Source organism: Bombus terrestris, chromosome 5, assembly GCF_910591885.1.
Source record: "Bombus terrestris chromosome 5, iyBomTerr1.2, whole genome shotgun sequence".
Taxonomy (NCBI): domain Eukaryota; kingdom Metazoa; phylum Arthropoda; class Insecta; order Hymenoptera; family Apidae; genus Bombus; species Bombus terrestris.
This window is the reverse complement of record NC_063273.1, coordinates 8,307,920-8,327,913: the sequence shown is the minus strand read 5'-3', so window position 1 is coordinate 8,327,913 and position 19,994 is coordinate 8,307,920. Positions and strand designations below refer to the sequence as shown.

The following is a 19,994-nucleotide window of genomic DNA, read 5'->3' as shown; positions in this document are numbered from 1 at the left end:
TTTATTACGTGAGAATATTGTATATTTAATCAATATTGACACGTAAAACAAGATCGAAGCTCGTAACTATTGTCATAACAAACCATACTGTTCCCATTTTGGACATTTCATTCTTATTGTTCCTGATATTTGTTTAATTTCATTATTTGTCCATTAGGTAATGTTTCATAAACAACATTTCACTGGTCGTGACGAACTATTCAATGAATGCATACTTGTCTGATTATATTCAACAGCCAGTTTCGTGCAGTTTGAGCTCCACAAATAATCGTAATCGGTATTTGTCACTGAGCAGAGACATTAGTAATCGTTTTGCTATTGAATCAATATCTCGTTTACGTTAATTTTTGCTGAGCCATAACGACTCTGCGTTTGTTTTTATCGTTTTGCATTTCTCTGTTCCAACTCTGTCACAAATGAGTGAAATGACGCTCTGTTAATTCTCTTGTATTTGTGGATAAGATATCTTGTGATGCAATGTTGCTTATGCGATGCTCTGAACCAGATATTTCGCGTTTTCTTTTAACAACAAAACACAAGATATCTCGTTCGTGGATCTTTGTAAGAAATAGTTTGAGACATCTCATTTATTGGCGTGGCAGAGTTAAGAACACTAACCGTAAGTTCTATTATACTTTCAACCCTAAGCAAACATAGTTTTCCATTCATCGCAGGCAAACTAGGTCGTCCATGTCCAAGCCTAATTTTTTTACTTTAAAAAAATTTAAAATAGATTTGAGATGTTCCACGATGCTTCTATTATATTATCCAAGCACATTTTAAATCAAATGTTTGAAACCTTTTTCGATAAATGTAAAAATTTACGAATGCCAGCTTTTTTTATCTCTTGGGTCACATTTTATTGTGTTCTACGCTTTTGTAAAATCTGATAAAATTTTGGGAAGCTCGCCAATATATCTATTATATTATAGAATTACTTTTTACATCAAATATTCGAATTTTTTTTTTTTTTTTTTTTTTTTAGAAAAGTAAAAATTAGACGAAGAGAAATCGAAGGATGGACTTTTTCCATCTCTGGGCTTAATATTTTACCGCTCCACGTTTTCTAAAAAATCTGGTAAAAATCCTAGCACGCTCATTAATAACTCTGTTACTTTATAGAATCGCTTATTAAGCCAGACGTGTTTTCATGCGTGACTTTGTTAATTCTAAATAATGATATCAAATAAATATTAAATACTACTATACTAATATCAAACGCATCAAATATCTTATTCCAAGTATCTTCTGAACAAAATTGCTTCACCGGATATGTCCATAAATGTGAAAGGGCTAAAAATCTGCTAGTTCATTTGCACGAACCGAAAGTTTCCGATCGAAACGTTCTTTCATTGTCGACTATTGTCAAAATACTATTGTATCCTATTGTATTCTACGTCCGATTGTTATTGAGCCAACTAGCTGGACTGCAACCCCGAGGGTTGCATTGACACTATCCAAAAAATCGGAATTTTCACCGCGTTCCTTGATCCTTTTGGTCGGTCGTGTATATTCGCGGATCAACCGATTCGTAGTCACCGACTTTGTCTTCGTGGTACGAGACCAGTGGCACAAAGAGTTTCCAATAGCGTTTCACGAAGAAAGCGGTCGCGGTTCTCCTCAAAGAAACCGTTTATCCTCCTTTGTGGGCGCGGCCGAGATCATTAAACACGCGTATATGCGTCTTCTTCGAGCTTTTTCTGGAACAGGAGATTGGATCCTTTTTTCACGAACGGTATCAACGCGTATTTTACTCACGTCAAACTTTGAATTTCTATTTTGATAGGTTGTCCGTAAATGTGACCCATCTTTTGTACGCGAGAAAAAGTTAAGGAAAGATAACGAAAAAGTTGATTGGTCTTGTTTACAATCATTAATTCTTGGTCATTGGATCTGAGCTGTGAATATCTTCCGTATTAGTTTTCGAATTTGAAATATTGAATGACCGTGGTCCAGACTTGTTTGCATAGGCCTTACTTTTCAAGTATTCCCGAAGGAAAATGTCTAGTGCTGTTAGGTGAGGGGAGTGAGAGGGCCAATGAATTCACCGTAATCCTCTTTGTATTTGCATAACGGATTACTGACTTTGATAAAAATTGTATTATAGCGACACATTGTTGAAGCGTCAAACGACCGTAATAAAATTGTGTGACCTATAATACACGATTGTTAGCTAATGATTGATATGACTTCAACGCAAGACAAATGACGCTAAAACAGAAAGGTATCGATCCTTCCACGACACACCGTATGAATATAATAAAACACATCACCTCATGTATTGAAAAATAAGAGTTGAAACTTGTACATATTATCAAACCTGTTACACTAACGCGCGAGAATTTCATATTATCCACAACAGCCATAACTAGGTAACTTGTAAAATTTCGCTACTAACGTTACTTTAATCCAACAACGAAGTCCTGATTTCTCCCAAGTGCCCATCTGCACGAAAACTACCCTATCGTCGAAACTTTTATCCACTAGCTTCAGCATGAAATTTTTCCAAATATATGCATTTTTACTAAGTACATACAATATACATACATCCACGGATATTGCCGCGACAAAAGTATCGTTGCATCATTTTTCCAAACCTTTGCTAACCCCAAATCCTGTAGAAAATTGGAACGTCCCCATTCGCCGGTTCAGGAGACCGGATCGCGATTTTCGTTCGAAAATAGAGAGGAACCTCTGTGTGCTTCCGCCGCTCGTTTATCCCGTATTCATTCGAACTGGATGAATCCTTTATCCCTTGTACGTCCTTACAATACGTTGCTTTCTCCCATAGGACAGGACCAATGGTTCCTGGTATATCTTTCTCGAATTTTGAATGAGTCGTCGAACAAAATGTTTCCACGTCAAGAATCACGCTTGATGTATTTTCAGAAGTAGAAGTGCAGAGTGTTGAGCCAGTTAGTCAGAGTTTCCCGCGAAAAGACGTTCACTTGTTATCGACAGCTAGTTTTTTGGAGGATGGGCAAGGTTTTTATAGAATTTTCGGAAGCATGAATCCTAAATTTAGAATCACAATTTGTCAAATTTTGCTAATAATTAGATTGCCGATACATATGCAATGTTATACTTCTGTGAATATAACTAAGGAAAGGAAATTTAAATAAAAAGTCGTTCCATCTATCAAACGTATAACGAATACTTTGGATGCTTTGTATATTTATATATATCATATGTATTATCTACATCTTTGTACGTTTCTTTCACGAACACATAAAAGTAATCTATCAACGATATTGATTTAATTGTGCAAGAACGCTCTATAGCTGTTTTAAATTTCAAAGGAGTCGTCGGACAAGATTTTCCCAAGTAAAAAGTTCCTCTCGATCTTTTTCTTTTTCAATGATGGAACAACACATCTTCAGAGTTTCGACGATTTTCGACGTCTTGCGAAAAGGCATCCACTTTTATGGCATTCAGTAACCAGTTTTCCTTCGTCCCCGTTGCACGGCGTCGTTCAACGGCGACAACAATAGCACACGCGTCAAATAGAAAGTACACACAGTAGCCAGGCTTCGAACAACGGGTTGCGTCACGCTCGCTCGAGGAATGTTCGAGCATTCCTCTGTTTTCTGTTATTCCAACGTTGCATTTTCTTTTTTCCCTTTCCTTTTTTTTATTCGCTCTTTATCCTGTTGTTCCTTTTCTCCACGACGTTTTTCCCTCGACCTGTTTCGCCTGCTTCGTTCTTTGTTCCGTCGCGTGCCAGGCGACAGTTTGAAAACGCTCCTTTTCACGCGGTTCGACAATGCAAGCCGCGAAAGGAGGAAAGCATTACGTTGGTATCATTAGTAGCGCGTGGAAAATACGCTTTTTCCACCAAGCAGCCAACTTTCTACCCGCCAACGGGGCATAGAAATGATCTGGAACGACCGATATCGCAGAGTATCCGCGTTTTGACTCACAGTTCATCGGAGAATCGGACACATCGGAGAGTTAATCAGATCGGAACACACCGGCTCCCTTGCGATTTCCTCCTGATGCTGATTTTCATCGTGACGTGTCGGTCTTTTGTCCTCTGTTTGACGGTATACAGAATTAATTTCTATTGTTCGCTTCGTGAGTTGGAGGATAGAATAGCCTTTTTGTATGAAAATAGGTCAGAATTTTTAAATCGTTTTATTAGCGATGTTTGATGGAAATAGAGAGCGATGAAAGTAGGTCAGAATTTTGAGATTATTCAATAATTTTTAACTGTAATAGTATTTCGAAATTATTTTATTAATATTAATTGTAATATTTTAATAACTAGTGTTTGTTATATAAAAAAGATCAACATTTTAAAAGCATTTTATAATTTTTAATTGTAATAGTATTTTTGATTCGTTTTATAATTTTTTAAATCGTAATAGTACGAAGCGAAGATCAGGCTGATTTTTTTGTATAAAAGTGGAAAATTTTTAGAATTGTTCTATAATATTTAATTGTAATAGTATGAAGTAAGAGTTAGCAGTGATTTTTTTTTGTATCAGAACATTAATATTATTTTAGTATCGATTTGCTAAATATTAGATTTTATAATAATATTCTTCATTCATTTTTCACTTATCTTTTATGCATGTTACGGTGAATATTCACGAGCTCTTTTGTGTTCATGCCCCAACGGGCAGGCAAACGAGTTACTAATTACACATGGTTGTATTCATAAAATTTGTGCAATTTCTTTATCAAGGGAATAGCTTGTAAATGAGGCCAATTAAGTTGTCAGATAAATGTTTTTATTATAATGTACGATTTATACAATCATAGTTGGATTGTTCGAATATTACCTTTACATTATTTTAATTACAGTTTTATTGACAATCATTTTCAATAGCCGATTATCTCATTGCGTTAAATATTTTTAAGTTACTTATCTTTTTACATTCTCATTTCTAATTTACAATTGTTCTTGATTAACGTAATGAAATACAAAATATATTACCAAATGTCTCCAACAGTAGAACACGAGACATAAGTTAGTTCAATATTATTGCAATATATGCTATCCTCAATGTTAATTGCAATTTTATCATGAGAAACATTGAAGCCTCACACTTAAATAAATGTCTAGTTTGGAATTTTGGGATACTAGAATTTTCATCAATCTTTCAAATTAATATTATGTTGCTTCAATCTACTATAAACGATCAACATCCACGATTACAACATGTCGTCCAATTATGAATTCCGCACGGTATGTTCGAGAAACCTTAGAGCGTTCGTTTTTGGGTGTCGTGTATCGCAACAGACGAGCCCGGTGAAATAACATCGACTAACAAAGCCTAGGGGATGCTCAGTTTGGACTGATAGGCCATGGTCGTAGAATTCAGCATATATCCGCTTTCGAAACGAGTCTCTTCTTTGAAATTGTTTGCAGAGAAAGCGACATGAAAGCTGGCTTTAAACGTGGCTGGTATTCTATGTAACCATGGAACACACTTATTAGCGGACATTTTTATTTTACTCGTTCGGATTCACGGGACGAATCCATTAACTCGTGTGTTTCCACTCCTCGAATCTCTATCGACGTTCTGACTCTTTGTAAACGTACACTCTTGTCCAAGAGTATGCGGGGACTTGCTGACATTCGATCAAATGTATTTTAATAACAAAATTGCGATCAAATAAAACTGCATTGATTTTATTCTATAGCTTTTATTCTATAGATTTTATACAGCTACGTATAATAGAATATTATGGTTTGATTAAATTGATTTTTGAAAGTCAATATGTAATAATAATAAAACTGACGTTTGTAATTGTTATATATCACACAACTAATCTTTGTTACTTTACAAGATTTTTATCTTCAGATTTTTTATCTTTTTAATTATAAGACAGATTAGAGTTTTCTAAATTAATAGACAGACTTTCAATGTTAATATAGCTGGTGATATTTAAATAGCAAATATATCTACCATTATACATACCAAATTCTAAACTATTTCTATATATAAAAGTTGCCATGTTTAGATTTATTAATTTGTATTTTTTTATTTTATTTTTATTAATTTAGATTTACAGTCTGTCGATTCCATAACAAAATAATCAATGTTGCTTCTAATTCATTATTAATTTGTACACTTCAATAAAATTCACATACCACAAATCGATCCAAGTATCGTCGACCAAGCTTATGAACGATAGTGTAGCTCCAAATGGATCATTTAGGCATCTGACGAAGGCACAAGTAAGAAAACAACCATATAATACATAATGTATCTTAACATATACGAATCGAATTTTGAAAGCTGCTACTTCAACGAAAATAAAAGGAGCAATGACAACGTGGCGTGATTATATCTCCTCGACGTGAAAATACGTTTTCTCAATCGGTGTTCCGAGACTCTTGCGAAAACGTGCAAGTCAGAAGTGTTCAGCACTTAGCGTATAACGTTTTCGAACAACGAGGAACCAAAGTGGAAAGTTGTTTCCTGCGGAAGAATAGGAAACGTTCCTCTGCTTGAGCCATGAATGGGCATCTTCTTAATGGTGCGCAATATCGCCGGCTTGCATATTGTACGCGTACTTCCGGTATGAAAGGTAATGCCCGTTATTGTCTGGATGCAATCGGCTACACAACAAACGTCGCTCTCAAGGAACGCTTTCCAGGCTTTTCGGAAGAGATCCGTGGATTTCATAAGTAATTTTCTTCCTGGAAATTCTATTCTAAGTGGTATTATCAATGGCAAACGAGACGTTCGTACAGTATAGGCAAAGATAGCCAATTTACATATGGATGGAGCTGGATGAAAGTCATTTTGTTGGCTGTCGTGGAATATTTCATATTCTCCCTAGTTTTTATTTCATTTCACTGGGGAAGTTTTGGAATTATGAATTCATATTACAAAGTTTGAAATTAGATTGTAGTATCCATTCGAAGTTAATTGTTCTGCTGTTCTCTTTTCCAATGTATGTGAAAGAGAATTTTACAATTTTATAAGATTTAACGAAACATAACTATTTATAACATATCGATAAATTATTCCTTGGTCCTTACTGGGTTAATCTGTATTTAAGCTGGATCGGAATTAGTTTAAAAAAATTTGTCTTCTTTCCCAAATTTGTTATAAAATCTATTTTAAAATATGTTTTTATTTTTGTATATTCTCATCGTATATTGTATTTGTTGTATCATCTTTATCATGTATATTTTAAAGCATAGTAAAAAAGTACTTCAGTATTTAATTATATTTTCCAATATTTTATGGGGAAAATTTACGAATCGTGTCGAAGTCTTCAAGTTTACGTAAGCCTACATGTTCTTCGATATGTTACGCATTTCCCCCGTTAGTTTTCCATTAACGCTTTACAATTACGTTACGGAGTTGTTACGAATAGTCGATCGTTCGAGGGGAACGTGGTCGCTTTCTAGCGGAGGAAAGTCGGGAAAAAATGTAGGAAGTACTAATAAACGGCGCAAACCGATGATCTATAATGCACTGGCCATGCTATGGCATAGTGATGATATAAACGTTCCACGATACATACATACTTTCTATTTTCGTCGAGGCTACGCTTGTACCACTGAGCTACTTATCAACAAGGATGCAGTCGAATTGGAGGATCTTCTTTTTTCTTCCGTCTCTTCTTTTGTGGAAGTGGTCCACCACTACGTTCGTATATGCACTGTACCATTACATCAGTTTAGAAGCTTCTTCTTAATCTGTTTTACATATATTCGAAAAATCAAAGAATCTCAAGATAAAGAATTTGTCAAATAACAAAATAGTTCTATAAAGTATAATAACTTCAAACACCGGTTTTATCATTGCACAGGTATAGACTTCCAAAAATCGATGTTATTATATCGTTGTAGCTATGGAGTTTGCGAGGAATAAAATCATTCCAGTTCGAAACGACCGCAATTTTGTAATTAAAACATATCTTGTAAAAAATAAGTAAGTTACTTACTTTTGAACGATAGTGTATGCAGGATAGTGTACAATGTGCACGTGTATGCATGGATTTATACATTCGTGGAGGTCATTCACGATTTCCATCGGTCGACGACCTATGGGAGAGACCACTCCACTCGAAACTCATTTAAAAGTACCTTTCCACGAAAGTGTTCCACCGATGACGCACGGATGAGTCCATGCTTGTGATCGAGGATTGGTTATATACGTATGCATGACAATAGAAAGTTAACTCGAGAGAGCTCGACCCGGAAGGAACACCGATGATGACGAAGTGACCCACATCGTATGTGTATTAGCCTTGGGAGAGAAGACTGATTTTTCTGGCCTATGGACCGTTTTCTGGTCCGTTGGAAATCCGAAACCAAGACGTAGGTTGAAAGAATGCATGTGACATGCTTGCTTTTCTAAGAAAATTGAATTTACGTTGTAATTCGATGGCTCAGTCGAAACCTTTTCAGTGAAAGATTAAAATTAGGGAAGAAACATTTGGTTTAACGTTTTGGGAAGCATGAAGATATAGCGTAACAGTCTTGTTATGTTTCTTTGATTTTGTATTTTAATCATTGAACTTATGAAAGGGAATACGTATCTTGTTAATATAATATAATATTATATAATATAATAAATTACAATACAGAAACTCTATGGCGTGTGAGTTTTTAAAATGATTTTTAAAATACTTGTTCGAGAGTTGTTGTTAGATAAGTTAATTTTAGAGATTGATATGGACATAAAAGCTATGGGATGGAAGCTTCAAAACTTCTTTACTGTCACCTGTTTACGTCAGTTCGATGATGACCGTTAAAAGCATCTAGTCGATATTCGCTTTAAAGTGGAAAGTTCTGCTATTCATTTTGTTAATCAGCAAACAGTTGATCATTGTAAAATTATAAAATAATTTCCGAGGAACATAAACGACATAGTTAGCTACAAAAATTAGATAGTTTGTAAATTTTATATAAAAAATTAAGTCGCTTAGACAATTTCTTCATTTTATTATCAGAACACATGATTCGTATTCAACATTCAAAAGTCTAGCAATTTGTACGTAAATTCCAGTTTTATGCGATTTCAATTATCAATTCACCTATTTATCTATAACAAATAATTCCAACAAACTTTAAACAACAAATATTTATTATCATACAAAAAGAAAAGAATGAACGCAGTAAAAAATCATATATTAAGAATTCAGGATACCCATATACTTGTCTAACCAATAGTAGAAACTTTCTCCATTATTCTTTCCAACGAAGTATACTCTAAAACGAGAAGGGAAGGAAAATTATAGCATCATAAAGCTAAATTCAAGAAATTTATCAAAATCTCTTACATTTTTCACTGTTCCGATTCATAGTATTCGTATCGTTAGCCTACGGATAACCGAAAGTAAAATTTCTTTCCATTGTGACTTTGTAATCACAGAGACTGCTATAACATAGCAATTTTGCTGCAGGTAATATTCCAAGGCAACGTTCCTTGTTTAAACGTCTCACCACGATGAAATTGTTGCGGAGATATGCGAAGAGCGCGGGCCACGCTTTTTGGGTATCAATTACTAGCGGGCCGCGTAGAAATTAGAATTTTCGGCATAATAGCGGCGTAACGACCGTTCCGGACTAATCTTAACGTGATCATCGATGTAATTACCAGAACGATGGCGGATGAAGGGAGTCGCGGATACGCTCTCTTTCTCGATGCATTATTCATACGGACGGGATATACCCTAAATTCAAAGGCTTCCCAGAGGATGTAACCGTTGGTAATTTCGCCATCGACGCAAGCCCGGTGTCATACGAAGCTGGAAATAGCAGATATAAGAATCGTCCTCTTTTCTACATTTCGTGATGCTACGTAGAACTGTTGCATTCGAAGATTACACGAGAAAAGTATATAACACTATTTTCGTTATCGTTGAATCTATGATTTCGAAGATACAATTTTAATACTTAAGAATCCTTTAGCACCATGAATGATATTTCTATCGAGTATATATTTTCTTTTATTTTGGAAATCAATCGAAACCTATCAATGCAAGTGATTGTTTTATTATTATTTGACATTGGGTAAAAAATAAAGGAATTGTTGTTTGCGATGGTTATAAATAACATCACGATGATATTATTGTGGGACGATGTTAATCTTTAACTACTGTAGACGTTGAGACATACGTATCTCATATGATCTCACAGATCGCTAATGTTTATTGCATCGTTACGCACATACAGATACAAATGTCTTTCCTTCATACATTAATAAAGGAGAGATGCAAGTCTGATTAAACAATAGCAAATATATTGAAAACATCTTTTTTTAATAATTATTTATCATTACAAGTTATGCAGAAAGGTAGAATGAAAGTTTCACACTCGTTTTATAGTAGCTAAAGGTTGAAACAAAATTTGCATAGGAAGAAATTCCAACCACGATAGTCTTCAGGCGTTAATAGGACACGGTTAACAAGAGAAATATGTAATTAATTAGGTTTAAAGATACGAAGCTCGGCTGATAATTAACGCACACTCGCCTGTATCTAAAAATACATAATCTAAAAAAAAAGAAAATAAAATTACAATTAATTAGATACAAAACACCGTATTTATTTTTTAATGTAATCGCCGCTATCTTCGATGCATTTTTGTCAACGGGTGACGAGCTTCCTCATTCCGCCAATGCAGAATTCTGTCGACCTAGTTTTGGCGAAGGCTTCACACTTGCCTTGACTTTATCGTCTGACATGAAACGAATACTTTCCAAGGTCCCCTTCTATTCGGGAAAGAAATGGTAAAAAATATCGGAAAGAGTCAGATCTGAACTACAACATTTGACCTGACCAATTTAACTTGCCAATGGAAACGGTTCCGCATAAATGCGCTAAGGCAAATCGCCTTAGGTTGGCTTAGCTGGCCAGTAGATTTCCGGATCAAGGCGGGCGTGGAACAATTTGAAATTCTAAATTCGCAAAAGCATCAAGTGTTGTGCGTGCGCTATGCGGCCGAATGTTGTCACGCTGCGATGATATCCAGTTCGAGTTCCAAATCCGGCATATAGACATCTCCGTAAACGCTTCATGGTCTTTAATATCGTGGCATATACGTGCTACTAAACGGCGAAGAATTTCCGCAGACGCAATGTTTACCGCCATCAGAAACTCGATTACTGCACTTCGCTTGAATCTCGTTGACATCGCATTGATATTCAATCTCACTCTAAACGTTACTGTTCGTGATTGCGTCAAACAAACTTATTGAAACTCGGTATGTTTATAAAGGAGGGATGTAGCTATAAAATGAGCGATCACGCAGAGCCTTAATTCTTTTTGTTCTTGCGATACAGACGAGTGTGCATTATTTATCAGTCGATCATCGTATAAACTATAAGGTGTTTTAATCATGGAAGATTATAAGGTACCGTATATTTATAGTATGAGAGGATGAAAAGTATAATAACGTGATAATAAATATTTCTGAAACGTTCACAATAATGACAAAACAAAATTAATTTATCAAAAGCAATTAAAATCACCCTCTTATTAAGATGAATTTCTCGGAAAGCGTTTTAAGCTAAAAAATTGCTCGCCTGTAAAAAATGGGCACTGTATCTCATTATTGAATTATGAATATTTATGCATACGCAGGAGGTTGAAATTTAAATAACGCAGTTATAAAAATATGAATGCAACAATATACGAACTATCCAAAATATTAATTAATTTAATTAATTCATAATAATATATCGCAGTATTTTTTTTTATCGTTTTCGGTGCTCGTAAAAAGCATAAATTTGCATAAACGTTTATAATCTACCTGTTATGTGGTTTCTGGCTTGTGGTTCTTATTTGCATTTCCTAAATGAAACAATCGATGTGCATTTAATATCGCGAAGAAGATGAAGACGAAGAAAAAGGGAGACGAACACTTCTAAGAGAAGCTTGGAAGTTCTCCCATAGACTTAAATTGAATTTTCATGAAAAATACGAAGTTCCGTATCGTTATTAAAAGTGAGTGGCTCGTTTAAATTTGAGATTAAAGCAAAACACACCGAAGGAAGGATGGGGAATTGATGTAAGAGACTGCCCCAAGATTTGAGAATATTTAACAAAACGTGCGCAAACAACGTGAAAGACACGTTGAAAGTGGAAAAAAAGCTGGAAGAACAAGCTACTAGAGGCTGCTTTGATTTACATATTTCTTAATATCTAATATAATTCGAATCGACGATTATATCGACTCTGCAAAGGAAATATATAGCATGGCCAATAACTTTGATCATTTTGAGTATTTGCATTATTTTTAGAGATATAGGAAAATTAGGTTTACAAAAGTCGCGAACGAAAGAGACCATAATGTTAGTTGAAGCCAGTCAATCGGTCAAAATTATAAATTCAGTTTCGTAAATTTTAGAAAACTCTGGTCCGTTTAAAAAAATTAAAAAATCGAAGTTATACGTTATTTTGCATCAGATACGACAAAGAAATAACTCTTTTCTAAACTAAACTTTTTCATTCCAAATTTCTTGTCATTTTATTACATCATCAAAGGTTTAAAAGATCCATGAAATCTGTTTAAAATTTTCCACCAAGCATCCTGAGGTTTCACTCTAACAATTTTACGAGGAAAAATATCGAAGATACCGCGAGGGCGTGGGAATGAGAAACAGGAAGGGGAAGGCAAATCTCCCTTTTTTTTACCTTTAATCATCTTTTTAGCCCTGTTGGAACGGTGGCCACAATGAAAATATCCGTGTACCAGAGCGGAATGGGTGGAAGGGTGGTGGCGGGCGAAGAAACGTCTCCGACGTCGAAGTTGTAACGAGGAACAAAGGAAGGTGAAAAGAAACGAAAACGTCGCCGACAATTCGTAGATCTCGAAGCTGACTCTGGGGCTCATGAATAACGGAGAGGAACGCATTAGAATATTCTCCGCGGCATAACGAATAAGGAGACATAACTTCCATTGTTATTCTCCCTTTTAAAGAAGGGAATCCCTAAGTTGCACGAGCGCGTCGTCCTCGTCGCTTTGCCCGCGCCGCAGATGCAGTTTTCCAAGAGTGCCACTTGCAACCGGTTATAGAATTAAAGATTATTTTCCATCTGCCTATTAACAGCGAGACAAAGATAAAGCGACATCGGGTCGATGTTCTTGAACTGCAAAATTAATTGCAATCCGCGACCGCTGCGCCGCGATCATTCTATTGTTGAATACTGCAGTTATTATCCCATCTTCTTTCTGTTTGGAAAATGTACCGTTATGTTTTATATGGTGAAAGAAGAAATTATATTTTCGTATTCTTCCTTTTAATATTAGTGGAAAATCAGTTTTTGATATACAAGAAAGCATACAGAAGAATTAGTTTGGTACTAATAAGTTATTTGTTCTTTTGTTCTTTGAAAGGAAAAAGGTTTTCTTAGCTTCATATTTCTTTTAGTTCCTTTAGTATCGTTTTATTAAGACGTGCTTAATGTGAATTTTTTAAGGGCAGGCTTAATAATACCGTTATGGAAACGACAGGTCAAACTTTTTTAATCAAGGAAGATGGTAGGAATGAAGACAGACACAATTCATTTAACTTTATAAACGTTCCCAATAATAGCGATAATTTTCCTGATAACAAGAGAAATTACGCTTCTTTTAGTTAATTTATATTATGGGATTCTGCATTTTAGAGAGACAGAAATACCAATAAGGTATTGAACAATAATATTATCTGGATGATATCTGCCCTGTTTTCAAGAGTAAATTACTAGCATTTAAATGCATTACAATTCATTAATAGATCTCCTAGAAAATATTTTATAATATTTTAAGCCTCTAAAAGTGCCATCACTCTCATTCACACAAGCTCATTCATCCAAGACATTAAAGAAACATATCCTACAGTAATCGTGAAGGGAGAAGTGTAACAATACACTGTAATAGCACTGTAATATGACACTGTAATATAATAATACAAATATAGTACCACTATATATTGGTATTCAAAGAAACGAACAAGCAGATAAAGCAGCAAAACTAACAGCTAATACAAGAGAACATAAAAAGTTATCCACTACGTCACATGCAATGATACAAGAAACTATTTAAATACTTTCATAAAATAGCATTCCATAGGAACATTAGCTATAAGATGCATGGAAATATATGGAGCAAACGGATGGAGATACAGGATGGCAAATATTTCCAAACATGATTAATCCAACAATCCAATCGTCAATTAGCAGAATTAGGATCAGTCACCCAGCACTGACTGGTTCATATCTACTCAACAACCATAAACCTCAATGCAAATCTGCAAACAATGCAAACTGATATTGTCTATTAAACATATCATACTAGAGTGCAGAAACTATAATTATAAGAAAAAAGCCACTAAACTGCCTAATGATATAACGAAATTGTTGAACTTCAGCTGAAAAATGGTGAACCTTTCCTTCAATTGCTGAGATCTACAAAATTCTCTCTGAAATTATAGACTGTTAATTGCGCTGCGTTTCTAATTATCCCTGCTGTAAGCAACGTTAAACATATATATATACACACAAGTTTTTGGAATTTCCTTCCACAATCACAATGTGAGAAAACGGAATTTAATAAGATCAGTGTGCTAAAATAAAATCATTCTTAACACTTGACTCTTTCCTATACGAGTCAAGATATACCTAAATTTCGATCACATCAGCGGGTACGAACTTCTTCGTCCCTTTAATTTCGACGAGGAGAGGTATCAAAGAAGAATGAAAAACTGTCCGGTTGTTGCTTTCAATTGGCAGAGCGACTTTCCTCCGGCTTCTAAGAAGAAACTTTTTCCATTACGGATCTATAATCCCGAGCTTTATTGGCCCCGGAAACGACGAAACGTAACTTTAAGGTGCTTTAATAGTAACGGTTCCACGCGGAAAGAGGAAACAGAAAATGTGTTACTCCTTGGATCTTGATTCCGTCACGCGCTCCAACTTTCTCTCCTCGAAATATTTGAAGATCCGATTAATTATTTTCTCGACCGATAACGGCCTCCTTTGGCTTTCTGCTTATGATCAGGCAGCTTTCTGACCCCGATAGAAAAATAAATTCGTGTCTAGCGCGTACTTACCTTTCAATTTAATCTCGTTTATTATCATTAATATTATCGAACTATATAGTCTTTCCCATTTTATCTGGATAAAAGGGGCACAAGGCTTCTCCATTAAAAACTGCTTCAATAACCAATTAAATAAGAAGCTTCAAAAAATCAATATGCATTACTCTGATTATAGGCCATCAGCGGAGGACTTGATGAAATATACATATATAAAACCTGTCATATCGTAGCTCGTCAATCGGTTGTATAAATAACAAAAAACGTATGGTTTTCTGAATTGCAGTGTAAATTTTATATCACTGTCTTCGTCTGTTTTTAATTTATCAACAATTTTTCATGCATTTACACAAAGCTGGTTATTTTTTAGTTTATTAAATGGTAATATAAGTAGCAAAATTTTAAATCAATTAAAATTTTAAATACCTAAACACTCTCTCAATTCGATAATAATTCTTGAATCCTTGTTAACCACATACAATAATAAAAGCAGTCGGATATTCCACGTTTCGTTCTATTGAAACTCACTGAAACATTAACGTGAATAACAAAGAGATGCACCGTGCTGAAATTACATATGAATTTCAAATTTCAAATTGAATTTAGATGCATGAAATTTTTCTTTTATCGAGTAGCAATTTTTCAAGCGTAATCAGATCGATAGATACGATTACCCGTGAATAAAATATTCAAGCGCTCGAGATTTGCTAAACGTACGTACATACGTACGTACATATATGTATGTATTATGTATGTACAGTCTTTTTATACATCGAGCGATCGCGTAAAATTATCGGACAAACGCATATCACCGGTTTAAAATCGTTTCATCCTATTTTTCCTCTCTGGACAATTTCAGATATAGCGAGCCGATTAAAAAATCACTTGATGCGCTGAGGATGCGCCGTGATTTCTGCAACGGTGGGCTTGCCTGCGCCGTTGTGTGGGTGTCATCGACCTGCTGGCTGCTACTATCTTTGTCATCGTCGGTCACAGCAGGTACGTCTACCTTTTTTTTACGTCTTTTATTTTATTTTTGCCCCCCAACCCCTTTTCTCCTTTTTTTTCTTCTATTTTACTTCCAGCGATTTCCCCGCCCTAGCCCCGCGGCTCGTTCGCCTGTAATGATTGGTCCCGAATTATTGAAAGAGCGGCCATTAGCAAACAATAGAGGCCTGTGTAGCTGTGTTCACGTTCGACCAACGAGGCGGTGACGACGTGCACGGGGTGACGCTGTGAAAGAGATAGAAAAAGAATTAAAAAAAGGAAGGCAAACTCTTGAAACGGGCGTGCATCTACATATAATGCTACGCCACAGACGTGATCGGATTTCGAGAGACGTCCTCTCACCGACAGATTCCTCCTTGGTATTGCGAAAAACCACCGGAAAAAGCCAAGCCCATCCTTAGGAGAGGCTTAATCCTTTTTATCCTCCTTCAAACACCTCGTCAACTGGAGATATTTCCGTGTTTTTGTACACAGGCTCGCGAAACTATTCGAACCCTTGTTCACAAACATGATACAATTGTCACGATTAAATTGAAGTACAGAAGTTGTCGGATATTTATTGCAGGCGTATCGTAAAAATCATGAAATTATTTTAAACAGTCAATTATCCACTAGTTCAACAGACCTCGATATTCAATGGGGCTAGCTTTAGCGTTAATTACGCGTTTGATGCTTTGTGACTTATGACTTGTGTATACATTTCCAGATTGATCTCTTTTACCAATATAATCGCAACAATCGTGTCTCGTTACAGAGCTAATGAAATTTCAAAATATTTTGCATAACGCAAATGATACTATCGTCAGCCAGTGTATTTTATTTAATCATGATAGATGGCACAAACAATAATATTGTAAGATTGATAAAGGTAGAAATACTCGTAATGTATGACGATTCATGGACGTATTCATTTCAAAATTGTCGAGGATATTTTAGTATTCACGTTACCAACGCTCTCTCTAAAGTAACGTTGCATCTAAAATCCTGCTTTATATTTTATCGAACAACGTCCTGGCTCAGATAAAAGATTCAACCGTCGCGCGCGTCGTGTCGTAAGATACTTCTTGTATTTTTTAAGGACGAACGGAATGTTCGTCCAACGAAATATTAATCAATGCTACGCGATCCAAATAATATATTCGATAATATAAATTGCAACTAAAAAACGTTAGGTTACGTCTTAATATTTTAAGAGTGCGTTAAATCACTTTAAAACTGATTTGTCGGATGCTACTGGCTATAAAAATCGGTATTAACGACATAGTTACACAACGTTAAGGTACCTATATAATATAGAATATAGATCTCGACGAAACACGAGAGAGATCCCCTAATCGATGAGTTAATTATTTGTCGAGGATTATACATCGGTAAGCCACGGTACGTCCTCCAGGCAAATGAACGATGTCATTTAACGAGACGTTAATTAGCAGGTGAAATTGCTAGTGGACAGTGGACGTTAAACGGTGGTGAAGACTTCGATCGATTCGCAATGTGTTACAACAGGATATCGGTTTCTCGTCTCGATAAATATCAGGCCGGTGAAACGATTTGCATACTACAACAAATAACAAATTGAATCTCTCGCACCGTTAAAGTGCATTCTACTCTGCATTCCTCCGCCTCGTCGCTTGTGACCGCCTTTGCGTCTTTCCTTTCTTATGAACACGTTTCCTCTTCGCCGATCAGAATGCGTTTCTTCATTTCCTCTGCCTCTTTGACATTCTTGCCGATCCCTTCCTTGTTTCTTCATCGTTTACGCGTCCACAGAGATTCCTGAGATATTTTTGTTCTCCATTGAATTCTATACTACATATATATATATATATATATAGCCGTAATAACATGTAAAAACGGGCATGACGTGATTCGTTGTACGAAAATAAGGAAAAAATAAGGAAACATTTTTACATTCTCGACTCAGTTTTCGAAAAAATCGAGTTCAAGAATTTATCAAGTATAATTAAACACGGTTAAATCCGGATTGAACAGTAGTAGATAATCGATAAGAGGTCATTCTATTTGCGAAAATAAGTCGATAATATGAAATAACAATCTTTCCGTCAAAGGCTTCATTTTCAAGAAAATAAATTTTCAACATATTTCGTTAAGAATCGGCCCAGCACACGCGTATGATTAATTTTCAAATTTCTTTCTTTCGGACACACGTAGAATGACCTCCTGCCGATATTTACTTCTATCCAGTCCGGAATTAATCATGTTCAAGTGTATTCGATCAATTTTTAAACCCGATTTTCTCGTAAATTAAGCGGGGAGTGATCTAATTTTATTTTGCGCTTTTTAATTATTTTTCCATAAGGAAAAAGGAATCACGTCGTATCAGCATGTATAGTATAATACAAAGGCTGGATGAGTGAATTCATTGAGAATGAAATAAAGTAGGGAGAGTTTATTTGTGAATTTTGCATGAATAGATAATTAATTCTTGTGATAAAGAGAATTTCATTCGGGGAAAATAGAACTATGTGGGTAGAAAATGGTAATTTAAAAATTTTATGATGCGCGATGTGCTACCACAGAGTAGCACACCACTCTGTGGTGAAAGGAGTCAATGACACATACACTACCGTTTATAGTTATACGAACGACTTCAGAAGTCGATGTACACTGCTTGTGCATTAAATAATTTACGTATATTTTAAATTTAATCTAATTAAATTTCGAAATCTAATTTCTTAATTTAAGATATGTGTTTTTAAAGTTTGAGCTCGAAAATATGGTCCCTTAAATATCTTGAAGACTATGAAAGGCAGATAAATTTTGTAAGTAGAACAATTTTTAAACCCGATTTTCTCGGAAATTAAACCGGGAGTGATCTAATTTTATTTTGCGCTTTTTAATTATTTTTCCATAAGGAAAAAGAGTTTGAAAGTTTGAGCTCGAAAATATGGTCCCTTAAATATCTTGAAGACTATGAAAGGCAGATAAATTTTGTAAGTAGAACAATTTTGTGTTTTTGTACGGCAAAATACGTCTGTCTAAACAAATTAGAAAAAAATGGATTTATTAATAAACAAGTATAAATCGATAAATTAAATCGATGTAGTATAGAATACAGAAATTCCGAATTGAAAATTGATCTGTTACAGTTTTCTAAAATGATCTAAATAGTATAACGCGGAATTCGATCATCAGAATGTTGTAATAGGGAAACTAGTTCGTTGCGATGAGGATTAACGAAATGATTATAATAGAGCGTAAAGAAAGAGGACGATGGTCAACGAACCGGAAATTCGGGTAATCGGATGTGCCGTAGATTTCACTAGACTTTTATGAAATCTTTAACGGCGTGAAAATGTGGTATGTGGTATATAGAGAGTCAAAGTAAAAAGTCGATTGGCATGCAGCGCATGTATCTTTCTATCCCATATGCTCGACGAGTGTAATAGTGCGTATACTTTCCCTGTATGGCTTCTATAAATCGTTTTACTCAACCAGATTTCTCATCTTTGAACTAAACAATGAAATAGATACTGAGTCATAAAAGTGACTCATGAACGATCGATGACTTCATACTTTGAGGATGTAGCATCTTTTTAGGATAGATATTATAATGAAGTTTAATAAAATCACGATCTAGTATAATTAAAATTAATATTTTAGCAAATTATCAGACACCGAATAAGTCTAGTATTGATATTGATACGAGCATGATATTTCTCTAAATCATAATTATTTTATAGTTACAATTCATCAGATTTTCTACTAACTTTAGACTTGTCGATAAAAAAAAGTTCTCTACATATATCTCGTATTACAAAATGCTTCAAAACTCTTCGAAACTCACTTCCAACTGTTGCTGGTTGTTCCAACGTAAACCAGCCTCAACAGCCCTAGGGTAACATTTTCGGAAGCAAACTTTTCAAACTATCTGATCTTTTTCCCACTCTTCGAAAGATTTAACAACCATCGACTTGGCCAATACGGCTCCCAAGACGTTCCCAGCTATCTGCAAAAAGGATCCGTGAAGCA

The 19,994-nt window shown here is 35.2% G+C and overlaps 1 protein-coding gene across 3 annotated transcripts in view; it reads left to right on the top strand.

The window, feature by feature from the left end:
- LOC100648245 (balbiani ring protein 3) overlaps positions 1 to 19,994 on the top strand; it is a 34,146-nt gene that overhangs the window by 5,773 nt on the left and 8,379 nt on the right. The window contains exons 1-3 of one of the 3 annotated variants that reach the window (XM_048405829.1): positions 11,259 to 11,326; positions 12,628 to 12,746; positions 15,853 to 15,992. In XM_048405829.1, the coding sequence (XP_048261786.1) occupies positions 11,312 to 11,326; positions 12,628 to 12,746; positions 15,853 to 15,992 (274 nt within the window). In that variant the 5' untranslated portion in view covers positions 11,259 to 11,311. Of the gene's footprint in view, positions 1 to 11,180; positions 11,327 to 12,627; positions 12,747 to 15,852; positions 15,993 to 19,994 lie in introns of those variants that run through there. The other 2 variants (XM_003395407.4, XM_003395406.4) reach the window with 2 other exon arrangements.